The sequence below is a fragment of the Liolophura sinensis genome, chromosome 11 (assembly GCF_032854445.1).
Source record: "Liolophura sinensis isolate JHLJ2023 chromosome 11, CUHK_Ljap_v2, whole genome shotgun sequence".
NCBI lineage: Eukaryota > Metazoa > Mollusca > Polyplacophora > Chitonida > Chitonidae > Liolophura > Liolophura sinensis.
Window position 1 is genome coordinate 31,750,778 of NC_088305.1, and position 27,833 is coordinate 31,778,610.

Sequence of the window (27,833 nt, forward strand, 5' to 3'; positions counted from 1 at the left end):
TCCCCCCTCCCTACACACACACTTTTCCGGTTGCAGCAACCTAGCTGCGGATAGTCGTGGGTTTCCCCCATCGATTATAAGTGAAATATTCCTGAGTGCGGCATAAACCTGCGATGAAATAAATAAATAAATAAATATTTTCCATTAGCTATGAAGTAATGTAGCGGGCAGCAAGTACCCGAGATTTCTGATGTACAAAATATTCTCCTCAGATTACTGGATGACATTTACCAACATTGGCGGCCATGGCACTCATTTCGCTATAGACTATAGATCTGCTATTCCGGTCCGCTACGCAGTAAAATTTCCTCCCCATAAAACAGTGCGATGATACAAGTTGACAAAATACTGAGCTAAACATGTATGCTTCACGAGGAACATATCCATTATGGCCGTTTGGGAATTGAAACTATATCAGTTCTAAAGACAGAGAGAGGGAGAGAGAGAGAGAGAGAAATTGCGCCAACAAATCAACGGCAATGCCCAATAGCCAATCCAATGCTTCAGACAATTGATTTTCAATTGGCGGACATCACGTGAGCATTCCCTTTTCTCCGTGGGCCGTCTACTGTTTCAGCGCCAAACCATTCCATGAATAAATTTCGTCACGCCTTGATGTAGGAGGGACCCAATTCGTCCCTGGGGTGAGGATATATGGCAAGTATATAATTCACGATAGAATTCTGAAAACTAAGAGATACACACTCGCGTAATTGAATGTTCACTTGTATAATCAATCAGTATATACCTTCGTTCCTGACAGGCTGCTGCGTAATGCAATGATGCATGCAAGCCCATTAATTCAAAATGCCATCAAACCACCATAAATTCTACTGGTCAAAATACAAAAATCATCTGGTTAACTTCCTATTAGTATAGATAAATTTGATCAAAAGCAACCTACATATTCCAACCTTTTACAAGACAGAAGGCTAATGGCCATTGATACATTAATTACATATTGTCAGACCTTAAATCACTGTGATAATGGTATACAGTTAATTGCCATTACACCTTAAATGGGGATCTATTCCAATAAAACTAACAGCGTAGAATTCTACTATTTAATATAACTTGCTAATAAGTACTCCAAAAATGATTGCCTGAGAATCGCTTAAAATTCCATTATAGCCAAAATGAGGACGTCGCCCCGTGGTTACATTAATCTTCTTATACTTCCCAATTCTGTGTAGTCATGTACCGTTTACAATTCCATTATAGCCAAAATGAGGACGTCACCGCGTCGTTACATTAGTCTTCTTACACGTCCCAACTCTGTGTAGTCATGTACCGTTTACAATTCCATTATAGCCAAACTGAGGACGTTACCTTGTCGTTACATTACTCTTCTTACACGTCCCAATTCTGTGTAGGCATCTACCATTTGCAATTCCATAATAGCCAAACTAAGGACGTTACCTCGTCGTTATATTAATCTCCTTACACGTCCCAATTCTGTGTAGTCATGTACCGTTTACAATTCCATTATAGCCAAACTGAGGACGTTACCTTGTCGTTACATTAATCTTCTTACACGTCCCAATTCTGTGTAGTCATCTACCATTTACAATTCCATAATAGCCAAACTAAGGACGTTACCTCGTCGTTATATTAATCTTCTTACACGTCCCAACTCTGTGTAGTCATCTACCATTTACAATTCCATTATAGCCAAACTGAGGACGTTACCTTGTCGTTACATTAGTCTTCTTACACGTCCCAACTCTGTGTAGTCATGTACCATTTACAATTCCATTATAGCCAAAATGAGGGCGTCGCCCGGTCGTTACATTAGTCTTCTTACACGTCCCAATTCTGTGTAGCCTTGTACCGTTTACAATTCCATAATAGCCAAACTAAGGACGTTACCTCGTCGTTACATTAGTCTTCTTACACGTCTCAAGTCTGTGTAGTCATGTACCGTTTACAATTCCATTATAGCCAAACTGAGGACGTTACCTTGTCGTTACATTAGTCTTCTTACACGCCCCAACTATGTGTAGTCATGTACCGTTTACAATTCCATTATAGCCAAAATGAGGGCGTCGCCCGGTCGTTACATTAGTCTTCTTACACGTCCCAACTCTGTGTAGTCATCTATCATTTACAATTCCATTATAGCCAAACTAAGAACGTTACCTCGTCGTTACATTAATCTTCTTACACGTCCCAACTATGTGTAGTCATGTACCGTTTACAATTCCATTATAGCCAAAATGAGGGCGTCGCCCGGTCGTTACATTAGTCTTCTTACACGTCCCAATTCTGTGTAGTCATGCACGGTTTACAATTCCATTATAGCCAAAATGAGGGCGTCGCCCAGTGGTTACATTAATCTTCTTACACGTCCCAATTCTGTGTAGTCATGCGCGGTTTACAATTCCATTATAGCCAAAATGAGGGCGTCGCCCCGGCGTTACATTAGTCTTCTTACACGTCCCAATTCTGTGTAGTCATGCACGGTTTGCAATTCCAGGAACTTTTCTTCTGCTGCAGAATACTAAGAAATCTTTTTGCTTGAGCGTTCGGACAGTGTAATCTATGCGTAGAAACAGACGTCCGTATACCAGCCGTCAACCAGTAAGGACGTTCAATGTCAGTTATCGCATAGCCTATTCCCAAACGGACAGTGTAATCTATGCGTAGAAACAGACGTCCGTATACCAGCCGTCAACCAGTAAGGACGTTCAATGTCAGTTATCGCATAGCCTATTCCCAAACGGACAGTGTCATCTATGCGTAGAAACAGACGTCCGTATACCAGCCGTCAACCAGTAAGGACATTCAATGTCAGTTATCGCATAGCCTATTCCCAAACGGACAGTGTAATCTATGCGTAGAAACAGACGTCCGTATACCAGCCGTCAACCAGTAAGGACATTCAATGTCAGTTATCGCATAGCCTATTCCCAAACGGACAGTGTAATCTATGCGTAGAAACAGACGTCCGTATACCAGCCGTCAACCAGTAAGGACGTTCAATGTCAGTTATCGCATAGCCTATTCCCAAAACGACGTTTAAGACGAACCATCAAAGAAATAAGAAAGTATATGAAGTACGAAAATAGGAAGAGAGGCAGTTACAATTTTCAATGATGTTGGGAAGACCGTAGATGCGGTAAATGACCTAAAGTTTCGCACGTGAGATACTGTCGTTTACTTTCGCACGCTCTGAGTTGACGTCCGTTTTATTTTTCCGTATGGCATTTAGCAGCTCTGGTTGCTAATCTTCGCCACATAGGGATCAAACAACTGACAGTGAGGTGTGCAGGTCTTCCGATTAGCAGGCCTAAACCTACACCTCTATATATACTCATGAATCAAATTGAAGAAAGTGTTAAGACAGGTCTATTACAAACCTTTACATTCCTAACACTGTCTGAAAGCATGACCACGCCAAACAAGGAATGTAAATGCACAATGCACGCTGCAGACAAGGCGATTATTTGGGTTAGGGCTACGTGAAAGTCACCGCATACCGTTATTTTGTGAACGGTAGTCTGCAGAGAGCCCTCATTATGCAACGAATATGTGTATAAATGTATTTCTCCTAAAAAACGAACTGAGAAATATCGGTCATCAGCTTCCCATGTCAGCCCACATGCCCATTTTATTTCTTTACAGTTGGAAATGTTCTCCTGTTGCAGAAGTTCCTATTCCCGCGTTTATATCTCGGGGAAACTTCCATTAAACACAGAAAACATATTCCACGAGAGGCTTTCGAAAACTACAGATTTAACTAAACTAAAACTAAAGATTTACTTTGACACCGTTTCGGTAGCACTGTGTGAGAGCCCGGCCTATCGGGAGACAGGACTTGTTTGTTACCACATTAGGAGTTCGCACACCACCACCACCACTGTCTTTATAAACAAGACGTTCTATGATTTCCTGTATACAGTTTGATTTATGTGTCGCCAGCGACAGATAAGATTGTTGTTTTGCTTTTCGCCAGCAAATATCACGTGATCGTTATGGCTAAACACGTGGAAGATTCGAGTCCCTCAATTGTTATTGGCTTGTAGGCCTATCTAGATGTAGATAAAAGATAAAATTTCATCTGAGGGGACTCGATTCATGTCTACGAAATATGGACGGAAGGTGACGCGTGAGAGTAGGAGTCGCTTTGATATGTTCATCTTGTCTGCTGGTAGGACCAGTTTGCAAGTTTAACCCTTATTCTCCACACAGCTTTCTCCCAAATTCCCATTCATCTTAATATGATATTAATAATGCAATCAACCTGTTGCGAAGTGCAAGTACTGAAATCATTATAATTAAAACTGAGGAAAACGTGAACTGCTGGTGGTAGTAGCATAGCCTAGCAGCTCAGTGAAGCATTAGCTAGTTTATTACATTCTTGAACTATCGATAAAGCCTAGTCCACCTGATGCTCTCCCGCGGCGCTCAGTCAGCAACAACCAAAATCAACGCTGTGAATCCTGGGATACACTTTCCGAGTCCCAGGATGAAATTTTAGGCCATTTACCTTATGTTCTGGGCGACAAAGTGAAATCAGTAATCAGCATAAAGCTCAACACATACATTTCGTGAAATGACAAAATCCGCTGGAACCAAACACTACTTTAGCATCACGTTTTCATATTTACCATTTCTTTTGAAAGACTGACTGACGTAATTCAGAAGTTTTAATTAAAACAGAAAAAAACCCAAAACAGCTCCCCTTTTGCATAGACCAACATTCAGAGGCATTTTTAAAAAGTAGTTACCTTTTGGGAGAGTGGATGAGTGGAGACTGGCGATTTTACATCTACATGGCAGATCAATTGCATTCGAGCTATACTTGATCACCACGATGTCGATTATTTTTCATACTTACATGGATAAGGCTACTAATGGTGTAGATAAATGGAAGCGGATTCATTTATTTCTCTGTTCCGTCTTAAAATGGGAGGGTTGGAAGATTTGTGCGCTTTCTGGTGGCCTGAAGTCTTCAGATTTGTCAGGTGACTGCACGGCGTACATTACACCAACAAAATAAATATATAACCAAACATCCGCGCCCGTTTTTTGAATGGAGGAAGTAGGTGTGCTCACTATAAACTTTCGGGTGGAGGTGGCCGGTCCCCGCGTGTTCAAGTCCAGCTTATACTGGCTTCATCTCCGGCCGTACGTTGTAAAGTCTTGCAGCAACCTACTGATTGGTCGTGGCCATCCGCTGGACTCTACCCGGCTAGGCCTACCTCCCACCATTATGCTGCCGTCGTCTTATAGTGAACTGTTTTTTTTAGTACAGCGTTAAACACGAATCAAATATATATAAATGTTGTAGAATCTACTGCTGAAGACATGGGATTCGACATACATGCAGATCTAATCACAGCCTCCATGGGCATCCCCACATCAACGTTTTAGGTCTACCCAGCACTAATTAGCAAGGCTGAAGTAATAGGCTTTTAGCAGAAATTAGTAGCTCTGTTTATCACACATTTGACATCCTATTATCCTATTAACACGTTCAATTGAATTAATGAGGGACAGAAGTCCTACACAGCGACAGTTTGCAGGATGATCTCGCATCTATTGCGAATTAAATAGCGTTTGGTATGGAAGCCCATTATGGTGACGAAAAAAAAACAAAAAACAATTGGGGTTCTCGAGGTTTCGACTTACCTATCTCGAAAGCTGGTATCGCGATCAGTAGCAAACCATGAACACACCTTGTCCATTACTGTCTACGATGTCTCCATGTGTCATCAGAGTGCGATTGACCAAACAGGAAGTAGAAATTCGACGAAACTAAATTTCGAGAAGACCTCTAAAGTTAGACTATCTTACGTCATTGTGTTGGTGTCGTGATTAGAAGCAAACTATGCACACATATCTTGCGTATTACTATATACGATGTCTCCGTGTGTCCTCAGGGTGTGTCATTGATTCGATGTCGAAATTTGAAGAAAAAATGTCTCAATCTTTTTTCTTCCACCCTGACACTAATGGGCTTCCGTAGTTTGTTAACGACAAGTCTTTGGCATTTGTAAACTGTTGATTATGGGGCCTATCTACCACGGGTATTCCCCTTTTTGCTTAAAGTTTTGCTCAGGAACTCTTCGATTATTAGATGGCGTGGAGGCCTATTTGTGGTGGAGGGAACCGAGTACCCGTTGTAAATAATAAGAGCGACGCCGAACGCTTACAGGGTCACCATGGCCCAACAAATGTAGTGGCAATCCACTACTCCCTGTCGCACGCCAGGGTCTGAACCCACAACTCGTGTACCATTGGCCCAGTTGTTCGAAAGAGTAGTAGCTAATTCTGGCAAGTCCTATTTCATACTTAAAATTTTAGCCGAACTCGGCTGCCAATGCGGTTATCTATGGACAAAGATTAACAGCAGCAGGTTTAGTTCATATTTAGTATACTGGTACATAAATTTTGTTTAGAGCCCGGTGCATATGTTTAATCTGGCATGAATCTATCTTGAACCAGTTTTGAACAACCAGGCCTTGAGCCTTGAAAAAAAAAAAAGAAAAAAAAGAGGCTTCGTTTAACCACTTGGTCACGACCTGCTCCCTGTTCCTTTGTGATGGCCGAACTACATGAAACTGCATGGCTGCAGGTGGATCATGGGGCCACACAACTTTGTTTATTTATTTTTTGTTTTGTTTTGAACAGAAAGTGCATTCTTAGTATTCAATCAACAATTCACAAAGAACAATCCAAAAGCCTGCGGTAAGACTGTAATACCAAATCCTCTATTAAAGTTTAATGACTAAACACCAACTAGAACAAGCAGAAGAAAAATTGCAAAAATCCAGACACGTTTTTTTTGGCCCCAGGAGTTCTTGGTATTTTTTTTTAATTCCCAATAAATTTGTTTGGTACAATAGGTAGTAAAAATGCAGTCATGTTATAGCCATTTATCAGCCGGACTACAATCCTACAAAAACAGTGACATGTAAACAATGCAAAGGAACCAGGCCTCGTGGATGCTTACACTTCAAAACCCCTGAAGAATCCCGCGGTTTAAGTCCCCTTTAGTTTCTGTAGTTCTTTTTCGCTTTGATGCCGCAGAAACTTTGACTGGGTTGAACAATGCAGATATACCAGCCTATTACAGATTAGTCTAAACTGAATCATGATTCATCTAATGAAATCACTCAGCACATATCTCCAGTCACATGATGTTCCCATACAAATCCCAGGGCGCTAACGATTAGGTGGTAACACCCGTGTCGCCAGCCCTAAAGGACACAGGAAAGGGAACTTTTAAACAGTGCTATGTATGGTCTTAAGTATCTTAATGATGATTCCAATGGTGTTTTGCGCCGTTCTCAGGAATATTTCACTTATACGACGACGGCCGGCATTATGGTGGGAGGAAACCCACGACCATCCGCAGCTTGTTGGAAGACCTTCCCACATACAGCCAGAATTTTGAGGCATATTTCACAATAACCCCTCTGTTTTAAGCATATTTTCTGTTAGTGATCGCAAATATCCGAAAAATGACGTCATCGATGAACATACTGGGAAGGAGGGATAAGCTTAGCACATGGCACGATTTTCTAGGCTAGACTTGCGACAGCAGTTTCCGTCTACTTCGATCAATCACGGTGCACACTCAAGACGGATACTCCACCTCGTCACCTCAGCCCCTTGGTTCTATACCACTGCAACTGTCGAAACGTGTTACATGTATTTGAATTGTACTCGAATTACTCACCAAAGATGCCAGAATCAAGCGTGAAGGGATGGAAGGACGAATTCTGATTAAGCGAGAATGTGTTAAGCAGGCATACAATAAAGCAATCCACAAAGTACATTAACAATAACGGGTAACAGCTGAGGCAGCACTGATGAAGTTTGTTTTGGACGAGCAGAACAAGTGGCGCGTTTTTCCAGTTCTCCTGCCATCTTACAGATAGACCCAAAGATGAATTGGTGTTCACGTTATCACCAGACAAATTCCACGTTCCACCTCCATTTCCTATCCACTTAAACTGAACAGCAATTGAACCGAGTAACTTACGGACGGAGGCCAACATGTCCGTCGAATTTCATCATATTTGAATGCAAATGTAACCACTTACCATATATACAGCATTTTTCATAACACTTTTCGTAAATAATAACTATTAAATGTAAAACGACAGACAAATAAATGAACAAGACACAAATACCAGGTTTATCAAAGCGCACTATCATAATCAGTATTCGTGGCACAGAAAAGCCTTCGGTCCTGTGATAAACGTGACAGGTTCAACTAAATATTCTTAAGGTAGATCACTTACCGTATCTCTTAAATATATACGCCTCTTGGTGTTTGGGTCGGGAGTGCATGTATGTATGCAGGTATGCTTGGCGGGGGAGGGAGGACAGAGGGTAGGTGTGTGTAGCGAATTCGTATTTTTCTTTTTAATATAACATTGCTTCCTTTCGTAAAAGTACGGTCCCTGGCCCCGGAATCACGAAGCGATCTTAGACTTAAGTCAAAATTTTAATAAAATTTATGTTCCTTTCCCTTATTTTAGCTACAAAAACTTGCCCAGAGTTTACATTACCCAGCAAACTTCTGACCTTGTTACATAAGAAATAATTTTTCAAGTAATTTAAGTAACCCACGACTATTACCACTTACGACCAGAGAGGAGGCCAGCATGACTTGAACACACACAGCGATCGCATTAGTGAGAGGCACCTTGGTCTTTGCGTCGTGCTAATCCCCTCACACACTGAGGTTCCCTTAAGTGATATGAAATTTTGAATTAGGATTACTTCGTGGCGTTCTAAAGCTGGTTTGTGGAGATTTGTGACGATCAAAAGTACATCCTAGACAACCGTAATACCTCAAATCTAGCGATCAGATCACCATTGCCGCACTTTTTTCTTGACCAAAGACATTTTTTTCTTGATCGTGTCATGCATATTTGTTTTAAAACAATGGCGATCTGATTTGAAGGTTTAGATGGGTTATTGCATGCAATCTATCTAAAATTCCATCTTTATATCTAGTAGCGGTATTTATTCCACTAGTTAGTCGCTAGGTGTTCATGTATCTGACGAAACAACTATCCTAATTCCTCAACATTTTTGCACATGGAATAACTTTCAGTGCAATTTATGCACATTTTTAATTTTATACTGAAGAGAAAACTACATTGCAGGGCTTCGAAAAAAAAAATGTAATTTTATCAAACACCTTGCAAACATGCGAATAGGTTGAAGAATTACAGTACACTCTGTATCCGTCTGATATTAACTGTCCAATCACATTTTGCGTCCGTATTTAGGGTAGGGAAGTGAAGTCGGCTCTTCCAATCATATGAGGACTGAAACGCCGATTTTGACTGGTACCTATGTCGGACAGCTTCAAACAAAGAATGTAACCGACGGCACTGTGATTAGAAGATTCTTCACATCACCTTAACTGAAAGTGAAAACAGATCCTTTTAAATCTCACTTCAGTGAGATGGCGTGTCATACCACCCAGACTGCAGTCAACAGAATGGAATGTGACACGGTTTTCAACGTCGCCATTTTTTCTTCTTTTCTTCATGCATTTGTGCTGTAAAAAGGTAAATCTGCACAAAGACATCGTAGTACACACTGAAGTTTCGTAAGTCAAGGTTCCTGATGTTGAAAGAGAATGTTTTTCAAGGATTTCCAAGGGCTTGATATCTAAAGAATATTTCATTCGTATCACGGAAGTCGGTTTTACAGGTGCACGCAACTACCCCACCCACAAAGCCACAGTCAACACAGCATGAGCTGGATTCGAACATGTGACCACATTGGTCAAATGCTGGTTGTCTTACATACATCGAAGTTTCAGCCAGAGAGAAATTTAGTCAGGCAAACTTGAAACCTTGTCTGCCATTCTTAGCCTAAGACCTGACAGAAAATTTCTTCCTCAGTCAATGGGACAGACAACTAAACCTTTTACCAACAACACTTTTCACTTGTCCTCCACTTCCTATTGTTCTCTCCTTTTTTCTTCTCATTCCTTACACTTACTGAAACAAATCTATTCAAAATTACAGCGCGATTGAGCAGCTCGGTGACAAGAGACAAATCAATGCACAACTTCAGCTAGATAAACGAAGTACTTTTTGGGATATCAACTTTACATTTACCATGATTTGGATTCTAATGCTTGAAAGAGACTGTCATGTATTTTGTAATTTTAACACGTAATTCAGCTAAGATGGAACATCCCTCCCATGTCATTGTATGCAAAACCCGAGTTCAACACATGCAGTACTATTTGACATATCACCCTTAGCATTTACCGAAAAGCTGCCTCTTGCAAACCACAGAGACTAAATGAATAATTTTGTAATTTATGATAATTGTTGTGTACACGCGCTGGCGTGCTAACCGCCTCAGCCACGGAGGCCCCCTATAAACTACGGAATGTCCTATTTGTGTTTCTCTGCTTCACGTATGCAAACCATGAGCTCAGCACAAGCTGTATTTTGAAAGATGCCACCACTGCAGATGCTGGTAATGTAATAAAATCCTGTAATGTTATAATTATTACACTGTGAGTTGTATTAGTTACGAGCTACGAGAATGACAATTACATTACTGGTAGCAAGTGTTACGTGTAGTGTCGTGATTGTAACACCTCGGGATTTGATTACACTACACACCATTACCATTAATAACCGTTATCGGACGCCCAAGCTGACACTAATGAGAAAAGGCACTCCTGCTGTACTTTGTAAAGCTGCGTTGAGGAAAAGTCTATCTTACACATAAAACTTGAAGAATTGAGGAAGTTTGCTTAATTCAATCCCGAAAAAAATTTCCACACAAATGGTGATTCGCGGCTGGAGCTGGGTCATTTTATCTGCAAGTTATCTAAATTAGCAGCCATGCAGAGTAGGTTTTTAACGCTTTTAGCCTTTTTTTAAAAAATTTCACAGTTTAGCACTATTCAAGTTGTATTAATTGTGGCAATATTTTTGGTTGTAGGCATTAAAATTATTACAATGAAGAATTTATATATTTGATAGGGAAACAGACTACTCATCCCTCAGAATTCGCACTGCACCTAGAAACAAAATTGACGAGGCCTTCAAGGGGATCAATGACGGTACATTTACAAACCTGTTTTCAATTTGCCAAATTTTATCTTCATAGATGCCTTTTCTTCGCTCGTTGTTACCATTCCGCTTCTAATCTTCATTTTTCAATGCACGTATTCTTCCGTTTTCAATAACTTCGATAACGGTTTTCTCAGCGGAGGGCCATTTCTTTCCGTTTTGACCATCATCACTACATCTGTAACCTTTCAACCACTTCTTTCTTCAAAAACTTCAATATTCGAACAAGATTTCTTCGATTTTTCAAACATGGACTTCAAATCTTCAATTTTCTATCTTCATTTTTCTTTCTTCCTCCCAACCTTCACAAATCACAAGAACGAAGAAAACTGATTAGAACATAAAAGACAATCTTTATTAGCATTGCTCCACCCACTGCATGTCATCAGTGCATTGGTTTCATACAGGAAAAATATACAAAAGCTGTGGAGGAATCGGTGACTTCTAGGGACATTCAATAGCATAAAACTGACTTAAGGAACCAAGGACTCAATACAAAGACTTTAACATGTACAAAAGCGACAGAGTTTGATAGGTCAATATTAACCACCTAAAAGTGTGTTCCAATCAAAATTATCACCACTTCTTTCTAGAAATACAGCCTCTTGGCTGTGAAATTTTACACAAACAGCCTTGATGCACTTAGCTGAGAAAATCTGAAATGGATATCTTATAAATATATCATTTCTAATAAAAAATGGCAACAAAAATGGGAATGATGGTGAAAAAAAAAAACAAACACAGAAAAAAGAAACCCCCGAAAACAGAATTGATCTATCAGTAGGAGAAATTGCGACTATTCTAGTAAGATATCTCAAAGGACAACAGTTGAATACAAGCCAACATTTAACTGTAAATCTGGACTGGCTGACAACTGAGTTAGGTCAGCTATAAGAAGCGAAACCGGTGCTTGCTCCAAACAGTTTGCTGTACATACATAGGCTAAGATAAAATTTAAAAAAAAACTGATCATATAGAAAATTTCGTGAAAATTGTGCCTAGGATTTCCACTACACTCTGATAAATAGGGTGTGATGAAGTGCATGAGCATCAAACAGAGGCTGCAATATAGGCGTTGCCACGATAAAACATCATGGTGACGTCCCCTTGTGGTGGGACCTTATGGCTGTGGCAGGTCCCTGAACATAAACAGGAGTTGGCATATACACTAATGCACATTATCCACTATAAATGACATTTTTCCTGAAAATGTACAATAGAGGATTGGCTAGGTAGGTTAGGTAATAGATGACATCTTTATTAGATAATTTACATTACTGTACGTTTTGCTATGTTAAAATGCCCTGATTTGGCCCATCATGCCAAAATGTGACAACCATGATGTGGTATTGTTAGAACTCCAGTATTATAATGACAATAATGCCCACAAACCAGAACATTCTGGACACATGCCCAGAATTTGGCAGACAAGTCAGTACCAGTACCAGGGCAGAAGTCCATTTCACAGCACACTCCTGACCGGGGCAATTTTAGGTTAAACAATGCAATTGTTTCTGCTTGTTATTTTCTATTTCTCTCAAACAGAGAAGTACTGTGAGACTCAAAACGTTTTGAGAAGAGCTTCAATCTTAAATTAGAGCAGACAAATTTTAAGAGTAAAACAACTGGTGCTGTAACAAATGCATCCAGCTTAGCAATATATACAGAGGGGCAATGGGATCCTAATCAAACAATAAATGGGTAATTTATGATGACATCAACAAATTTAAAAAAAAAACATCCCCGCTGTCAGTCTCACCGAGCATTTCCTCCACAAAACGAAGAAAAAGAAACCCAAGAAGCCAAAAAAAAAAAAAAAAAAGCTGATACTGATACAGTGGATATACTCAATAAAAAACACAAAAGCCGTAAAATGAATGAAGTATTTGACAGCAAAGACGACAAAACACCTGTATCTTACTCTCTGTCAATCCTATCCTATACACACCTCAGTCTGCATTCATATTTACATCTTCACTGTAAAGCTTCTCAATGTCTACAACATTACACCCAGTTGTGTCTCCGCAGACATGTGTTAATCAATGTACAACTCTACAACTGAACTCAATGTCCAAGAATGGCTATCAGGATTATGGTATAGTATAACAGTAAACCCTACCGATGAGTACAATTTCCGTTTATAGCTGTCACAAACAAACGGTTACTGAATTACGGGTAATGAGGGAACAAACACCTTATAAGCTTGATCGAAATTGTACAATTGTTCATGGGAAGTTTTCAGCATGTCGTGCATCAGTAGTGACCTGCAGAGGGGTGAGAACATAGTGACTCGCAGTTACAATTTGGCAGTAACATCACAACATCTACACTGAGCATATAGTCCATGGAAGCAACAGATTTTCTTGAATACAATGGAATTTTATTGAAATCAGCCAGTGTCATTATAACCAATCACCAACAAATCTGACCCAAGTCACAGTGCATGATTTGGCATTTTAGATCAATACTATCAAATCTGAACAAATTATCATAGGATTCCTGTAAAATTCATATGTACCTGAACAGCACACTTTATGAAAATGCTTTCATAATTTATTAAATTTATACTCTACTGATCAAATTTGTTGAGGGTATAGGGTAGCCAACATCAAGCGAGTGAATCGTATCAGACTTGTTCAACAACTTCTCAATGTACTTCAGATCAGAAAATAAAATAAATCATGTTTGATGCAGTGTAATCTGGCCAAAAGGGAGAAATTGATGGAACTGAACATGACAGAAGTTGTGGGTTGAGAACAGGCTGCGTGCAGCATGATGTACTCTAGGTGCAGCTTCCCAGGTCTTCTCAGTGCTCAACACACAACTCTCACAAATCCTCACGGTGAAAACAAGACACACCTCCCCCTCATGACCACATGTGGTTCAATACATCCTGGTCACGAAGTGAGTGACCCAAATTTTCCCACAAATATGTCAATATACGTACAATCAAGCTTTCAATACAGAGAAAATCTTCAGTTCTGAACTTTTCTTTTTGGAAACTGGTCAGGTTTATGGGCACAGGAAAATGGAGTGCCATAAGTAAACTACCGGTCATCACTGGATGTGGGGTATTATATCGATTAGGCTTACAATTAACACCAATCAATTTATCTTGAGGGAGAGGTGAACTCGTAGGACACCACATGAAGAATCACTCTGAGGTCAATAAAACATGGCCCACCTTCACAAAACTTCTGAAGTTTTTTGCTTTAAAATCAGAGAAAACATTAAAATGAAGCTTAAGTCAGATGAAAGCCCACTGAAAACTGTCCACAACATATATATATAGATATATATATATATACATATATATCTATATATATATATTTTTTTAAAAAGAATTCTTTTTACCCACTTAAGATTCTACTGATACCTTATCTGACCATATTAGTACTAGTCATGTCATATCATGTTTTTGCCACTTAACACACGTGCAACATGAGGTATTATTTTAAATGCATATGTCACATAGATCTATAAATGCACTCGTCGAATGGACCCTGAAACGGACTATTCAAAGAAAATACATGGATGTGACATCAATGATAGCCTCTTGGTCACACAGACCGATGTTTTAAAACAATTTTTACTTAGTAAAACATCAAACTATTTTCAAGGACAGTGTTTAATGGTCTTTGACCTGATATACACTTTATTTTAGTGTTTTCTTTGCTTTAAAGCAAAAATATAAAAACATAATACTACATGTATGTAGTATTACTCATTTTTTTCTGGAAAGATTTTTTTTTAGAAAACTGATGGACATACTATTGACTTAAGCACTTGACTGAACTTGGGACATTTTGTCAAACCTTGCCATTACACTGAAAGCACAGAGAAGGGAAAATGAGACAGCACTTCTACAACTGGTGGTTAAGTCAAATCTGAATTATCATTCATTTATCTGAAGACTTCACACACAGAAACTGCATGGGCAAAGCATGATTGCTGCTTTGGATGTCTTCACATCATCAAGGATGTGATACAAAGTTTGAACAAAACCACAAAGCTAGCAAGATCTGACCAACTTTGATAGTACATACTGTACAGATTTCTTTGCTTAAATTGAGATTGCAGATCTTATCACCTTGTCACAGTGGAGGACTGTTGCCTTTTATCCTGACCATAAAAGTGTGAAGCTGAAATATTTACTGGAATAATAACCCTTCCTTCTGAGCAGAATACACTATCAGGTTTTAGAAGGGTTGAACACTGAATCCTGTGTTCATTAAAAAGACAATCAAATGACCAAAATTCATAAAAATCGAAATATTTGATGGTTTTGCCCTTTCAAACTAAAGACATAAAACTGTAAAGAAACAACACATTTTCAAGGTTTAACTCGCCTGATCTTTTCATGTCATTTGATTACTTCTTAAAATCAAATAAAAACTATATTCAACATTGGTCAAGTATCAATCTATTGCATTTTAACTGGCCTTATCACTTATTCAGAGTTGCCTCCCTTTGCTTCAAAGCGTTCTCTAGCTATGTTTTCAAAACCACACTGTGGCTTTAACATGACGGGGGAAATGCCTTGGTCATGATGGTCGACTTGAATGACAGTGTTAAACTGCTTCAGAAAATGTCACAATCTACCATTCTTAGTAGACTGGCTCAGAGTAACTTGGTCTGCTCATACAACCCGCACAAGTGAGCCAAATTTTTAAATATCTGCATGATTTAACGTGACAAAAAATGGCAGTATGGCAGTTAAAAAGCACCTATGGTTATAACTGGAGGGGTCAAAATGTTACATATCTGAGGTTTTCAGACTGATGATCTTGACAAAACAAAACAAAACAAAACAAAAAAAAACCCCCAAATACCTCAAAATCATCCATTTTGTTTTAAAGGTGTAAATGTATCAATACTCCACTTTTATCACAGTAAATTCCAGAAGTGGATCAACTGCATCAAACGATCATTTATACGTCTGTACCTTGCAAATATTATAATTATTGTAAATCTTCAACCTTTTCAACCTCTAAAGCACTCTTTCCAGTGGATTTTATGCATAATATCGTAAAGAAAATCACACCGAATTTGATATGTTTGTGTCATTAAAGATGTAAGCTTCAAAACTTTGAGCAAATTATTCTCTACACTGCATAGTTCTTTAAGAATGTTCCAGACTATTGGTTCAACAGGCGGTTGAAGAGGTTGAGGAATTAGGGTATGTTTTTGTTGCCCTGGGCTAAATTCGAGATAATTTTTATTTAGAGTTCTTAAAACTGAACTAACATTTTGACCCCTAAATTATTTTCTGATAACGGGCCATGAACAAGAGAATAACAGACTGTCAGTCAGATCCTGCTGGCAATGTGACAACAGTTATCAGAGATGTGGAAGGTTTTACAGGTACTTACGTGGGGAGTACGATCTTGAGCGAGAACGGGAGTATGAGTAGCGAGCATAGCGCTGGGGAGGGGAAGGTGAGCGCCTCCGTCTGAAATGTACACCAAGATTTACCTATTTTATTTCATTGCCGTTAGCAATAACAGACCAAGAATACACCATCCTAAAGGTCATTAAGTTTAAATTTCAAAGAACATGTTCTTGACTCTTCATATGTTTTCTTTAACAGCAATTAAAAATGCAAATCAAGTCTGAGGCACTATGTCAGTCTTTATGGACCATATGTTTGGAAGACTAAATAGAACATCAATGTGCTTTAGTCTATCCAATATGGCCTAAAAAGTGCAGTCTACTGAACCAAGCATTCTGGCTTGAGGGGACCACAGTGCAGTCTACTGAACCAAGCATTCTGGCTGGAGGGGACCACAATAGTCTACTGAACCAAGCATTCTGGCTGGAGGGGACCACAGTGCAGTCTACTGAACCAAGCATTCTGGCTGGAGGGGACCACAGTGCAGTCTACTGAACCAAGCATTCTGGCTGGAGGGGACCATAGTGCAGTCTACTGAACCAAGCATTCGGGCTGTATTCCTTCTGCAGCACATGGGCCCGACCACTTTGAGTCGTCAGAATAACGGCTACATCAAAGCCCACAACACAACGAGAATGGTCTTAATTTAGAATCAAGAAAGCTTTTTTTAAAAAAGGAAGAAAGTCAAGAAACTAGGAAATGAATTCCACAATTTTCTGTAAATGGACAAAACAGCAACTGACTCAAACTGGATCTGTAACTTGTTACAATAAAGCCATGTACCTGTACAAAGTTACAATTCAGTACGATATAAAGTTTTGAAAAAAACACAAAAAAGAAATCTGGCAAACTGCTCTGTGACAGAGAGGACGAACCTATGGCTCCCTTCAGTACCAGCAGGGAAAAGATATTTTGGGCCAAATTTTCGTCACAAAATGTGACACACAATCAAACATGCCAGAGCTAAAGACAAAGACTGGCAAATCTGTAGAGGCTGACTTACGTGGTAGGTTTGCCGAGGTATATTCCCGGTGTAGGCGTGTGGGCACGCTCTGTGATGGAGTAGTCCACACGGATTCGCCGACCGTCTATCTCTATACCATTACATCGCTCTTTGGCCTACAACCACACAGGAAAAAAGTTACTGTTTGAGGAAGGGGGGGTAACTTTCACACAATTCAAGGAAATAACACGTTAAAGATAGGTATGGACTAAGGTCGTTCAAACTACAGCACAACTATTAACTTGGCTCGTTACTCTAATTTCAGCACTTCTTTCACATTTTTCTTAGCTTTGAACCTACGCTAGCACCATCTTACTGTTGCAGCATCAAACTGTTAGACACTGCTCTACAAGAACTGATTTCTAGGAACTTTAAAATGGAATGTTCAAAAACTGAACAGTGACATACAGGAAGCTCAAATACATTTTATGCAGCATATGCCATAAATACTTTACTTGATTTAGACTCTATGGCATGTTCACAGTGTTCTAACTTGTCGGGTTCAAATCAAACTACTAATTCTTCAACCTTTTTGCACATGAAAGATCGACTTTCAATGCAATCGATGCCTATTTTTAATTTGATTTTGGACACAAAATACATTGTTTGGACTGGCCAATTTTAGGGCTTCACAAAAAGTATCATATTATTTTAAAAGTCTACACAGAATAATTCCCTCAGCATATATGCCTGAATAAACACCTTGCACACATGCGAAAAGGTTGAAGAATTACAGTATGTAGCATAAGGAATCTACCTGCTTACCTCAATTGAATCATCAGTTGATCGAAAATATATGAATGCAAATCCCCTGGATCTTCCACTCTGAAAATGAGGAACAGAAATGTGTAAGATTGCACGTCATTTAACTTTACATCTTAAAGGCAAAGGCCACGGTAAAATGAAGAATCCGATCAAAAAGCATTAAAAACTGTCCCGGAAAATAGTTGGGTTGTTAATTTGCTATTTGTCTAACCCAGTAAAATGTATTTGAATATTATTCTATGGTGGCCTTTCCTGACCACAATAGGACCAATGACGTCACATAACTTGAGGTTTTTGCTACTTAACACACAAACTGCTATATTATCATCATTAAAATGCGTATCGATCTATAAATGCATTCGCTGATTTGACCTTGAAACAAATTATTTCAGGCAAAATATATAAATGAGGTAATTGATACCTTCTGGGTCATAACAGACCACTGTAGAATTTGATCCTTTTACATGATCTAATAAACACTAAATCCAACTATTTAGTTGGACAGTTTTCAATGGTCTTTCCCCTGATATATATTTTGGAGTGGTCTTTAATTGTAAGAGATGGTGTAATGATTTTTTTTATCATTTAAACGATATATTGTGGAGTGGTCTTTAATTGTAAGAGATGGTGTAATGATTTTTTTTATCATTTAAACGATTTATTTTGGAGTGGTCTTTAATTGTAAGAGATGGTGTAATGCTTTTTTTTATCATTTAAACGATTATTAAACTACGTTTAAGCAACCTGCATGAGGGGAAAATAAAGAATAGCAAGGCATAGAAATCAACTGCATGAGGGGAAAATAAAGAATAGCAAGGCATAGAAATCACCTGCATGGGAGGAAAATACAGAACAACAAGGCATAGAAACCACCTGCATGAGGGGAAAATAAAGAATAGCAAGGCATAGAAATCACCTGCATGAGGGGAAAATAAAGAATAGCAAGGCATAGAAATCACCTGCATGGGAGGAAAATACAGAACAACAAGGCATAGAAATCACCTGCACGAGGGGAAAATAAAGAATAGCAAGGCATAGAAATCACCTGCATGGGAGGAAAATAGAGAACAACAAGGCATAGAAACCACCTGACTGGGGGGCGAAAATAAAGAACAAGGCATAGAAACCACCTGACGGGGGGTGGGGTGAATAAAGAACAAGGCGCAGAAACCACCTGCATGGGAGGAAAATAGAGAACAACAAGGCATAGAAACCATCTGCATGGAAGGAAAATAGAGAACAACAAGGCACAGAAACCACCTGATGGGGTGAATAAAGAACAACGCGTAGAAACCACCTGCATGGGAGGAAAATAGAGAACAAGGCATAGAAACCACCTGACTGGGGGGCGAAAATAAAGAACAAGGCACAGAAACCACCTGCATGGGGGGAAATATATTTATTTGACTTGTATTTTACGTCGTACTCCAGAATATTTCGCTTAAATGATGGCGGCCAGCATTATGGTGGGAGGAAACTGGACAGAGCCCGGAGCAAATCCACAACCATCCACAGGTTGCTGCCAGACCTTCCCAAGTATGGCCGGAGAGGAAGCTAGCACTGGACTTGAACTCACAGCGACCGCATAGGTGAAAGGCTCCTGGGTCATTATGCTGCGCTAGTGCGCTAACCAACTGAGCCACGGAGGCCTCCTGGGCAAAATAGAGAACGTCAAGGCATAGAAACTAATATAAATCCCCTTGACAGTTTTTTGTAACAAAATGTGGTGCATGACATATTATAACAAAACTACAAATATTAGGATCATGCTGATCTGCTTGATACGGTCATTTGCCATTTTCTCTTGCCTAACTGCAAGTTGTGCGCCAACTTCAGGGATAATTGAGCCAGCGCATCTGAGTAGATGTAATTAATACACATCAAATCTTCATCTCACCTTACAATTTATATGCTTGCTTATGTATATACAGTGAGATTAATTTCACCAGTAAATTGGAATAAAATGGCTTAAAAGATACATGAAAAGGAATTATGAAAGACTATATTTCTATGCCAAATAAAGAAAATTATGGCCCGGAATTTTTGTTAAAAAAGGTAATTTAATACATGTTAATTACCCTTCTATATTACGTGTATTGGTCATCAATGGTTAGATTTTTTTCAGAAAATCGTTGTTGATATTGCTTGGAACTCGGTGAACACTGCCGAAGTGCCCTGAGCTCAGTGAACCGTGTTGGCAAGGTGACATGTACATGGATACTGCATGGCTTCTTCGGGCCAGCTAAGCGCCCCTTCCGCGCCCCTACACAAGAATCTATTCTGTCTGTTTCCCACACACCCGCCCCCATTCAGCCAGAACTGTCTGTCCCACATAGTTCCTTTCAAACAGGGATCATCATCAAAAAGGTTTACACAACACAGATGCAAAACCCCTAATTATACAGGTAATTAACATGCACTAAATTAGAAAGAATACAATACTCCCTTCCCTGGATGTTGTGCATGTGAAAAATGGACCAGTACATCAGAGAAAACCTAACAGGCCATCTCCCACTATCCTGTGTCGCCTGTGGGTTGGGACAGTTGTGGGGGCAGTAGTCACACTATTTAACTGTTTCTATGTATTGTTTTGATTTTGTTTATGAATGCCTTGGGAAAGAGCTGTTTTGTATAAATTGATTGAGTTGCCTTCAATAAATAAAGATATTGTTATTATTAGGCCCTTAAAGCCATGTCTGGCTAAGGCCAAACTGTCTTCTCACCTGTCGGTCGTAGACGACCTGTACCTCCTCCAGGGCGCCAAACTTGGAGAAAACGTCCCTCAGCTCACGCTCCTGTGTGTACAGACTCAGCCCAAATATACCCAGACATCGTGTCGGCTCTGGATTCTCCTGGTACACAAAAATACATCTGTAAATGTAAGCAGCTTATCCTTGTGAGGGTGTTCAGGAATTGTTCACAAGATTACTCAGAGACTGCACAGGTAAACACAGGTAGCCAACAGTCCACAGAAGATCTTGTCAGACTATAAGGGACAAGGAAACTTATGTGATATTCCAGCAAACACAGACCCTAACACCAAAGACTGAAATATTAACCCAGCATCACAGGTATCAATCTCAAATTCTTCACAAATTTCATTTAGATTCTTATTTATGCCATTTATTTAACTGCTGTTCAATGACATACTGAAGAATTTTTTTTACATGTACAAGGCAGTCAACTTAATGAGTAGAAGAAACTGGAATGTCTGGCGGAAAAACCACAGCCATTCGGCAGGTGACTCAAAGCTTTTCCCACAGGTTACTTAATACACTGCACATGTACATGCCACACTGGTGGACAACATGTGGTCTCCCTGCAAATGCAAGAATGGCCACAAGACAGGTATCAACCAACTTTATAACCAAGGACCCAAAAATATTGAAGAAAGGCAGTCCAGCAATTGCTGTATAAGGTTGGAGTTGAACTAGCAACAAATGTACCAACAATTGGGAGTCCCTCGCCTTACCAATATGCCAGGCCCTGCTCCCCTTAATGGGGTTTTATACTGAAAAATTTGCTCCAACATTCTTCTGTTCTGGCAAGCAATACATATGCAAATTATCACATGGCCTAATTTCTCAATCTTTTGGGTAAGAAAGAGCATCTTTTAGTGTAATTTATGTGCATTTTTACTTACAATTTGGAGACAAAACTACTTGGCTTGACCACATTCAGGGCATAAAAATAATTTTATCAGGTTCAACAGAATAATGCCCTCAGAATATGCCTTGTGGAAAGATCTTCAGAAATGTGGCAAATGTTGAGACACTGCACTAGACCATGTCATAAAGATGTCCTCTCACCCTGTTTCCCTGGTGTCTGCGTCGGCCAGACATGGGTGATCGGCTATGGCTGCGGTAATACCCTCTCCTCCTGTCACTGTACCCATCACGCCGCCTGTACTCGTTGCTGAAACACACACGGCAAAACACAATTATCAAAGGCTTCCAAAAACTGAGCTATGGAAAGTTCTACGTCGCATTGTTAACCTCATTGGAATGAGGCAGACACTGGGATGAAAAAGAGGAAACTTTACATCATACACATAATTTGGACGTTTTTAGTATTACTAAATTAAATTATCACTCGTACGCATAATATTTATAAGAGGCAAAATGATTCTGAAGTTAGGAAAGGTGACCTACATTTTACCAACTTTAATACTGATTTTGAACCACTGCATATGCAAAGATGAGGTTGATCATTTGTGAAACGTATCTATTTCGAATATTGGAAAATAATAGCAAAAATATGACTGGATTTGAACTTATCGGCTGGTATAATCTCTTAAAGTTTATGAGACCTTCTGGGATCCTGAGGCAATACATACATGCAATGCATAAGCAATTTTCACAAGGCTGTGTGTGTGTGTAGCAAATACTTCAATCCCGATGAGCCTTGGTAGCCTCCAAAAATAAATGACAAATGCACATTTAAATAAATGCTTTCTCATGTTGTATAACATGGTAATCTACACTAAGTTTCACTATGGAAGTCCTACCTTCTGCTGCGAGAGCTGAAAACAGAAGGGAAAGAAGAAACATAAATTTGGCAGCTTACTGTAAGTCAGCATCACAAACTGTAAAAACTATACAAATAATTTAACATGACATCTTGTATAGTCAGCATGTGAACTGAATTCTAAATAATCACAACAATATAAAAGTGCAACTTTCAGTTTAATTTATGCGCATTTTTAACTTGATTTTGGAGACAAAAAACACCATTGTTTGGATCAGCAAATTTCAGGGCTTCACAAAAAGTATAATTTTATCAGTCTACACCCAATATTACCTTCAGAATATGCCTGAATGAACACTTTAAAGACATGCGAACATATTGAAGAATTACATTATTTACCATGATCAAACTGATGCTACTGTGTAACACCCTGTAACCTAAAATCAATAAATGGCCCAAAATTTCCCTTCCACTCTATTATACCTAAACTGCCATTGGTTTGGTTAATGGTATACTCTTCAGGTGCTGATTTCATGAAGCCAAATCTGTCTTAAATCAGAATTTGAAACAATTTCAGCTTGTTTTTTTTAAAAATTAAGAATACCTCATCAATGTTGTCTTCAAATGATCAGTCAAAATTCCAATACCAAAATTTATGCACTGTGAATTAAGCATTAAGTTGTTGCCTTAAGTTAGAAATGGCTTCGAGGAAACAGCCCCAGAAACAGAAAAAAGCAAGAAATGAAGACCAGCATATAGAAAGTTAGTGATAAATTCCTGCCATATTCCTCTACAGAGGCTATACTGAGATTTTTGGCAAAAAATGCATATTCCCTAATCAAATCATTATGTCTTGACAAAGATTTACAAAAAGCTAAAATTAATGCCCAAAATTTTGTGAAAAATAATTATATGGGCTACCCTAAAATAACAGCCAAAATTTGATTGGATTTGCAATGATTGATATTTTTTGGTAAAAATCTCTGATATGGCCATTTTAATATTGTGAGTGTTGAGAAATGTCTATGTGATGTACAGCACGTACTGTCTGCTGCGGCGCCTGTACCGGCTGCGATTCCTCGAGCCTGATCTAGAGCGAGAGTGATGGTGACGCCTCCGTCTACTGTAACTCCGGGACCTGCCAGGACACAAAAGTTTATCTTTAGTGAATTTTTAACATGGTGATCTTCACTGACCTGAAAAACTGGGCCGTTCTCACCACAGAGAAATCAGCCAAAATCTGTTGTACATACAGCTATACAGTTTACACAAATTTTATTAAAATATCATCAATATGAAGCCGCTATCCACCATGGAATATTTTTACATTGTGAAGTAACACACATCATTTATTATTTTACCACAGGGATATACATGTAGTACTGAAGTGCCAGGAACAATTATGTAATAAGGGTGCTGTAATCTACAACTGACCAGGCCAGACAATGCAAAGCTTAAACCTGGCAATTCTCATCACAGTCTGAAAGCAAGAGTCCCAAATCGTCTGTGAAGAACAGAAAGCTTGCAATACTAAAGGCATCAAACCTTGATCTGGAGTAGGAGCGTCTGTATCTGCGACCTCGAGACCTGGATCGTGAGCGGGAAGGGGACCGTGAGTACGATCGTGATCGCTTGGACTTTGACATCTTCGAGTGTTTGGATCCTTCTGATGGAGGTGATCCCCTGGATTCCATTGAAGGGGAGCGAGATCGGCTGACCTGTAGGAAGAGGAAACGGTCAACGTTTGGTTTATTCAAAGGATTGTTTCCATCATCCTCCACATAATTTCATTTAAATGAGAGAGGTCTAACCATCAAAATAACAACTGAAGAGCATTAACTTTTAGCATTAACATAAAGACTGGTGCATGTACATCTAAATGTGACTCGTGGATGATTTTAAAATTGTGCCATTCACTGAGACACTGTGAATACGTATCTCTGAAATAAAGCGTACTGCACAAATCCAAATGTTAACATGCCCGAAAAACATTCTCCACTTGATATAACCACTGTACTGGCTGGTCACAAAAACATCATAGTTTTCTGGATGTTTATAATGCCACAAATTGGCTGGAAGAAAATCAGAAAGACAGCCACATTACTTCCAAAATGCCTGCACTCAGATGCAGAGACCACCGTAAACTATTTGGCTTTTCAAAAATGTTGGCATAGATCCGCTCTGTACTACTTAAGTTCTAATAATAATGTGACAACAAAATTATGAGTTAAATATTATCGTTTGATGAGGGCTGTAAACTGTAAATGTAGTAGGAGTGTGTCCTTTTATTCAGGATACTTTCTCAGAAATATTGATGAACTAATGATGTCAGAATTAGCATGACTAGAAACCAGATTGCATGTTTAGACATCAACACTTGTCAGACAGTAGTTGGTTTACCAGTTTCAACGCATTTCTGCTTTAGTTCACGCCACGACAGAATGCCTAATGACCTCAAGACCAATATTTTTTAAATTACTCTGCAAATATGATCTGTTCACAATTGATTTCACTTTTAGTTAGGCTAAATTTTGCAGTTTTGAAGGTCTAATAGGTCATTCACCAGAAATGGTTGAACAAGAATAACAGTAGTCAATCTAGATGGACACAGTACGCTCTTTTAAAATCCTGACATTCATCGTAACACCGAGTCCATGGGTGCCTCTCAACAAACATGGCGTTGAATTAAACCTCCCATCTTCTTCCCACTCATGACAATCTAACTCACCTCCTTTGCTCATTTATAATGTATGTAATTTTCCGTGGAATCTCTAACACTATCCTTGTAATTTACAACCCTCGCTAATGAAACTACTGAGCTTGCTGCCCTGGGGTCATATTGGCTTTTTATTTTTTGGCTTTTTTGGGGGGAGAGGGGTGGAGGGGAGATATGCATTCCCCATATTGTAAACTCCAAAGGTAAATCGCATAAACTGTCCAATGTTTTTCGAATTCTGGCAGTACACATTATTCCCAATTTCATGCCTAAATTTGTAATCTTTGAAGTAAAAAAATCTGCAAACAAGACAAAAGTCAACATTAAAAATTTAAAACTGGTTTTCAGTCAGTGTTTGTAATGCATGTAGTGAGAAATCGGTCTCTGGAGTGCATTATTTTGAGTTTACACACATGTACTGTTGTACATGAAGACCTGTATGTAAATACGTTAACCTTTTGTTCGAGCAGATATCCAAAATTCATTTCTGTCGCTCTTTCTATTTATTTTGTAAAAAGATACAAAAATATACAAAGCTTGTCCCTTGGTCCCAAAGCCGAAGTGAGAAAGTGATATGATGCATGATTTCATCTTGGATGTTTGTTCGTCCTGTAAACCTAGTTGGTGTGGCTGTCACAAACATGTAGTTCAAGTGAGACGCGACAGGACAAGTCACCGTCGGAAATGGGCATTGCATATCACATAGTACAACACTTCCGGTGCTCAGTCAGGTCACAGGCACGTGCTAGGGTTACAGATTGCCATAACTAGGTCAGCGATACCAGCAGTGATCTTTTACATCAGGACCAGCTACGAAATGACACCCAGCTGTCCAATGACAATTCAGAGCAGTTTACAGCTTTACTTTGCTGTGGATAAGCTTGATAAGCCAGCAGTATGTGAACAAATACCTGCCGGAGCTCCACTGACTACCAGCTTGAAATGAAAACCCTGCCACTGCAGTCTGCAATAATTACTTCAACCTTCTTAATTCAAAGGCATAAACAAAACTTTGTATTTTTAGTTCAGATAAGCTTAGGTGTCATAGGCTTGGATTTCAAGGAGACCAATTTCATCGAGTAGTAGTTTGGAAATGTGCGGCAATTGTTTTGAGAGGCAACGATGGGCAGTATTAAGATGAATGTCAGAATTTAAACACTGCACGAGTCCATCTAGAAAACAGGAGCTGACTGTGATCCAACAATAGTTTGATCCCTTTTTCCTTTGCAGATTGACAAATTTTCACATAAGGAACTCACTACACAACGTCTAAAGGAGGATAGGAGAATACCCATTGTTTTCGGAAAGGTCATCTGTTGGACTTTGCACCATTAGCATACAACGTGTGATTCAAAACGTGTGCAAAAGCCAAGTTGAGGTAGCCCGAGTCCTTGGTCTAAGTGTGGCTTATATGTACTGAAACGCGGTGACCGATGGCAACCCTTGGTGCGAGTGTTATGTGGACCCAAATCCGGTATAATGTTTACAAAGAGCTACCCCCTCATTCAATAAAGATGCATGCGCATTAGATTTGTCCTGAATACACATAAAGTTTGTCCATTCTGAAAGCTAAAATATTTACGCACATTTTGCCACAATCATTACTTGCCTTTACACCCTCAATCTCCTGTAAATCTTAGCCTAAGTCGAGAACGTGCTTGTAGTTAGCAGGTCCTGCACACATGTGAATTATCTTGGATTTAACAGGTCTAAAGGCTACAGAAATTGGCAAAAATTGGCAGAGGAACAGAAAATGTCTTGGTGAATAAATTTTAGTGGAGTTGTGCCCGATAAATGCATGTATTGGTTCATTTGGCACAGATTTTTGTGGCACAGAGTTTCTACGCGCTCAGCTTTGTTTTTAAATACCATTATTTTAACCTGGATGACTCCTCGGCTGTGATCTACGACTAACCCCAAATTAAAAGATCTCAGCCGAGATCCTTGGCTAAAGTTGAGGTTGCTATCACATGGTAAAGTGATGTCAATTCATTAAAGAAGAAACTTTTCACAATGAGCGTCTAAAATATCTATCTATTCGTTCTTTTCAGACCTTAATTGAAGCTTCTCCCCATAAATCTTACAAAGGAGATACTCAAAAAGATTACCTCACTTCACAACTTCACGCAGATGTTGCCAACCGATAAATGAAATGTACGGTAAGGGTAAATGTAATTGGTTATTTGGTTCAAACCTTCTGATCAATTCGAAAACACTGAACTCTTACATAAACTATGGCTAATCTCACCTCTCTGTCACTCATTTTTAAACCGTCTGATCAACTGGGAATTAAGAAAACGTATTTCGCGTAACCAAGGAAGGCCACTTTGTGTCCCTTTGAACGAAAATGGCGGCAGGAAACACCGGATGTACGGTAGATCAGTCTATTTTTAACAGGAATTTAGATGTTACGTGTTG

The 27,833-nt window shown here is 39.2% G+C and overlaps 1 protein-coding gene across 3 annotated transcripts; it reads right to left on the bottom strand.

The window, feature by feature from the left end:
- Window positions 1–27,768, bottom strand: LOC135478055 (transformer-2 protein homolog alpha-like). 3 transcript variants are annotated; one of them, XR_010445253.1, is made up of 11 exons: window positions 27,664–27,768; window positions 24,245–24,417; window positions 23,745–23,837; window positions 22,740–22,754; window positions 22,042–22,147; window positions 20,956–21,084; window positions 18,233–18,292; window positions 17,468–17,583; window positions 16,445–16,524; window positions 11,077–11,374; window positions 1–108 (listed from the first exon to the last, which is right to left on the bottom strand). XR_010445253.1 is itself a non-coding variant. In XM_064758321.1 (10 exons), the coding sequence occupies exons 1-10, from the start codon at window positions 27,676–27,678 to the stop codon at window positions 11,337–11,339; spliced, it is 825 nt and encodes a 274-aa protein (XP_064614391.1). In that variant the 5' UTR covers window positions 27,679–27,768; the 3' UTR covers window positions 7,943–11,336. The 3 variants fall into 3 exon arrangements, 1 of the variants encoding a protein (XP_064614391.1); XR_010445252.1 differs by lacking the exon at window positions 1–108 and adding an exon at window positions 7,943–9,391; XM_064758321.1 differs by lacking the exon at window positions 1–108 and having other exon boundaries at window positions 7,943–11,374.
- Between the last annotated feature and the right edge of the window lie 65 nt (window positions 27,769–27,833).

Bases quoted from the DNA above. Each gene is read 5' to 3' on its own strand.
- LOC135478055 (XM_064758321.1), bottom strand. The intron at 23,838-24,244 runs GTTTGATGCCTT...GTGTCCTGGCAG, and splicing joins CGCTCCTACTCCAGATCAAG to GTCCCGGAGTTACAGTAGAC. The intron at 16,525-17,467 runs GTAAGTCAGCCT...TGTACATTTCAG, and splicing joins TACCTCGGCAAACCTACCAC to ACGGAGGCGCTCACCTTCCC.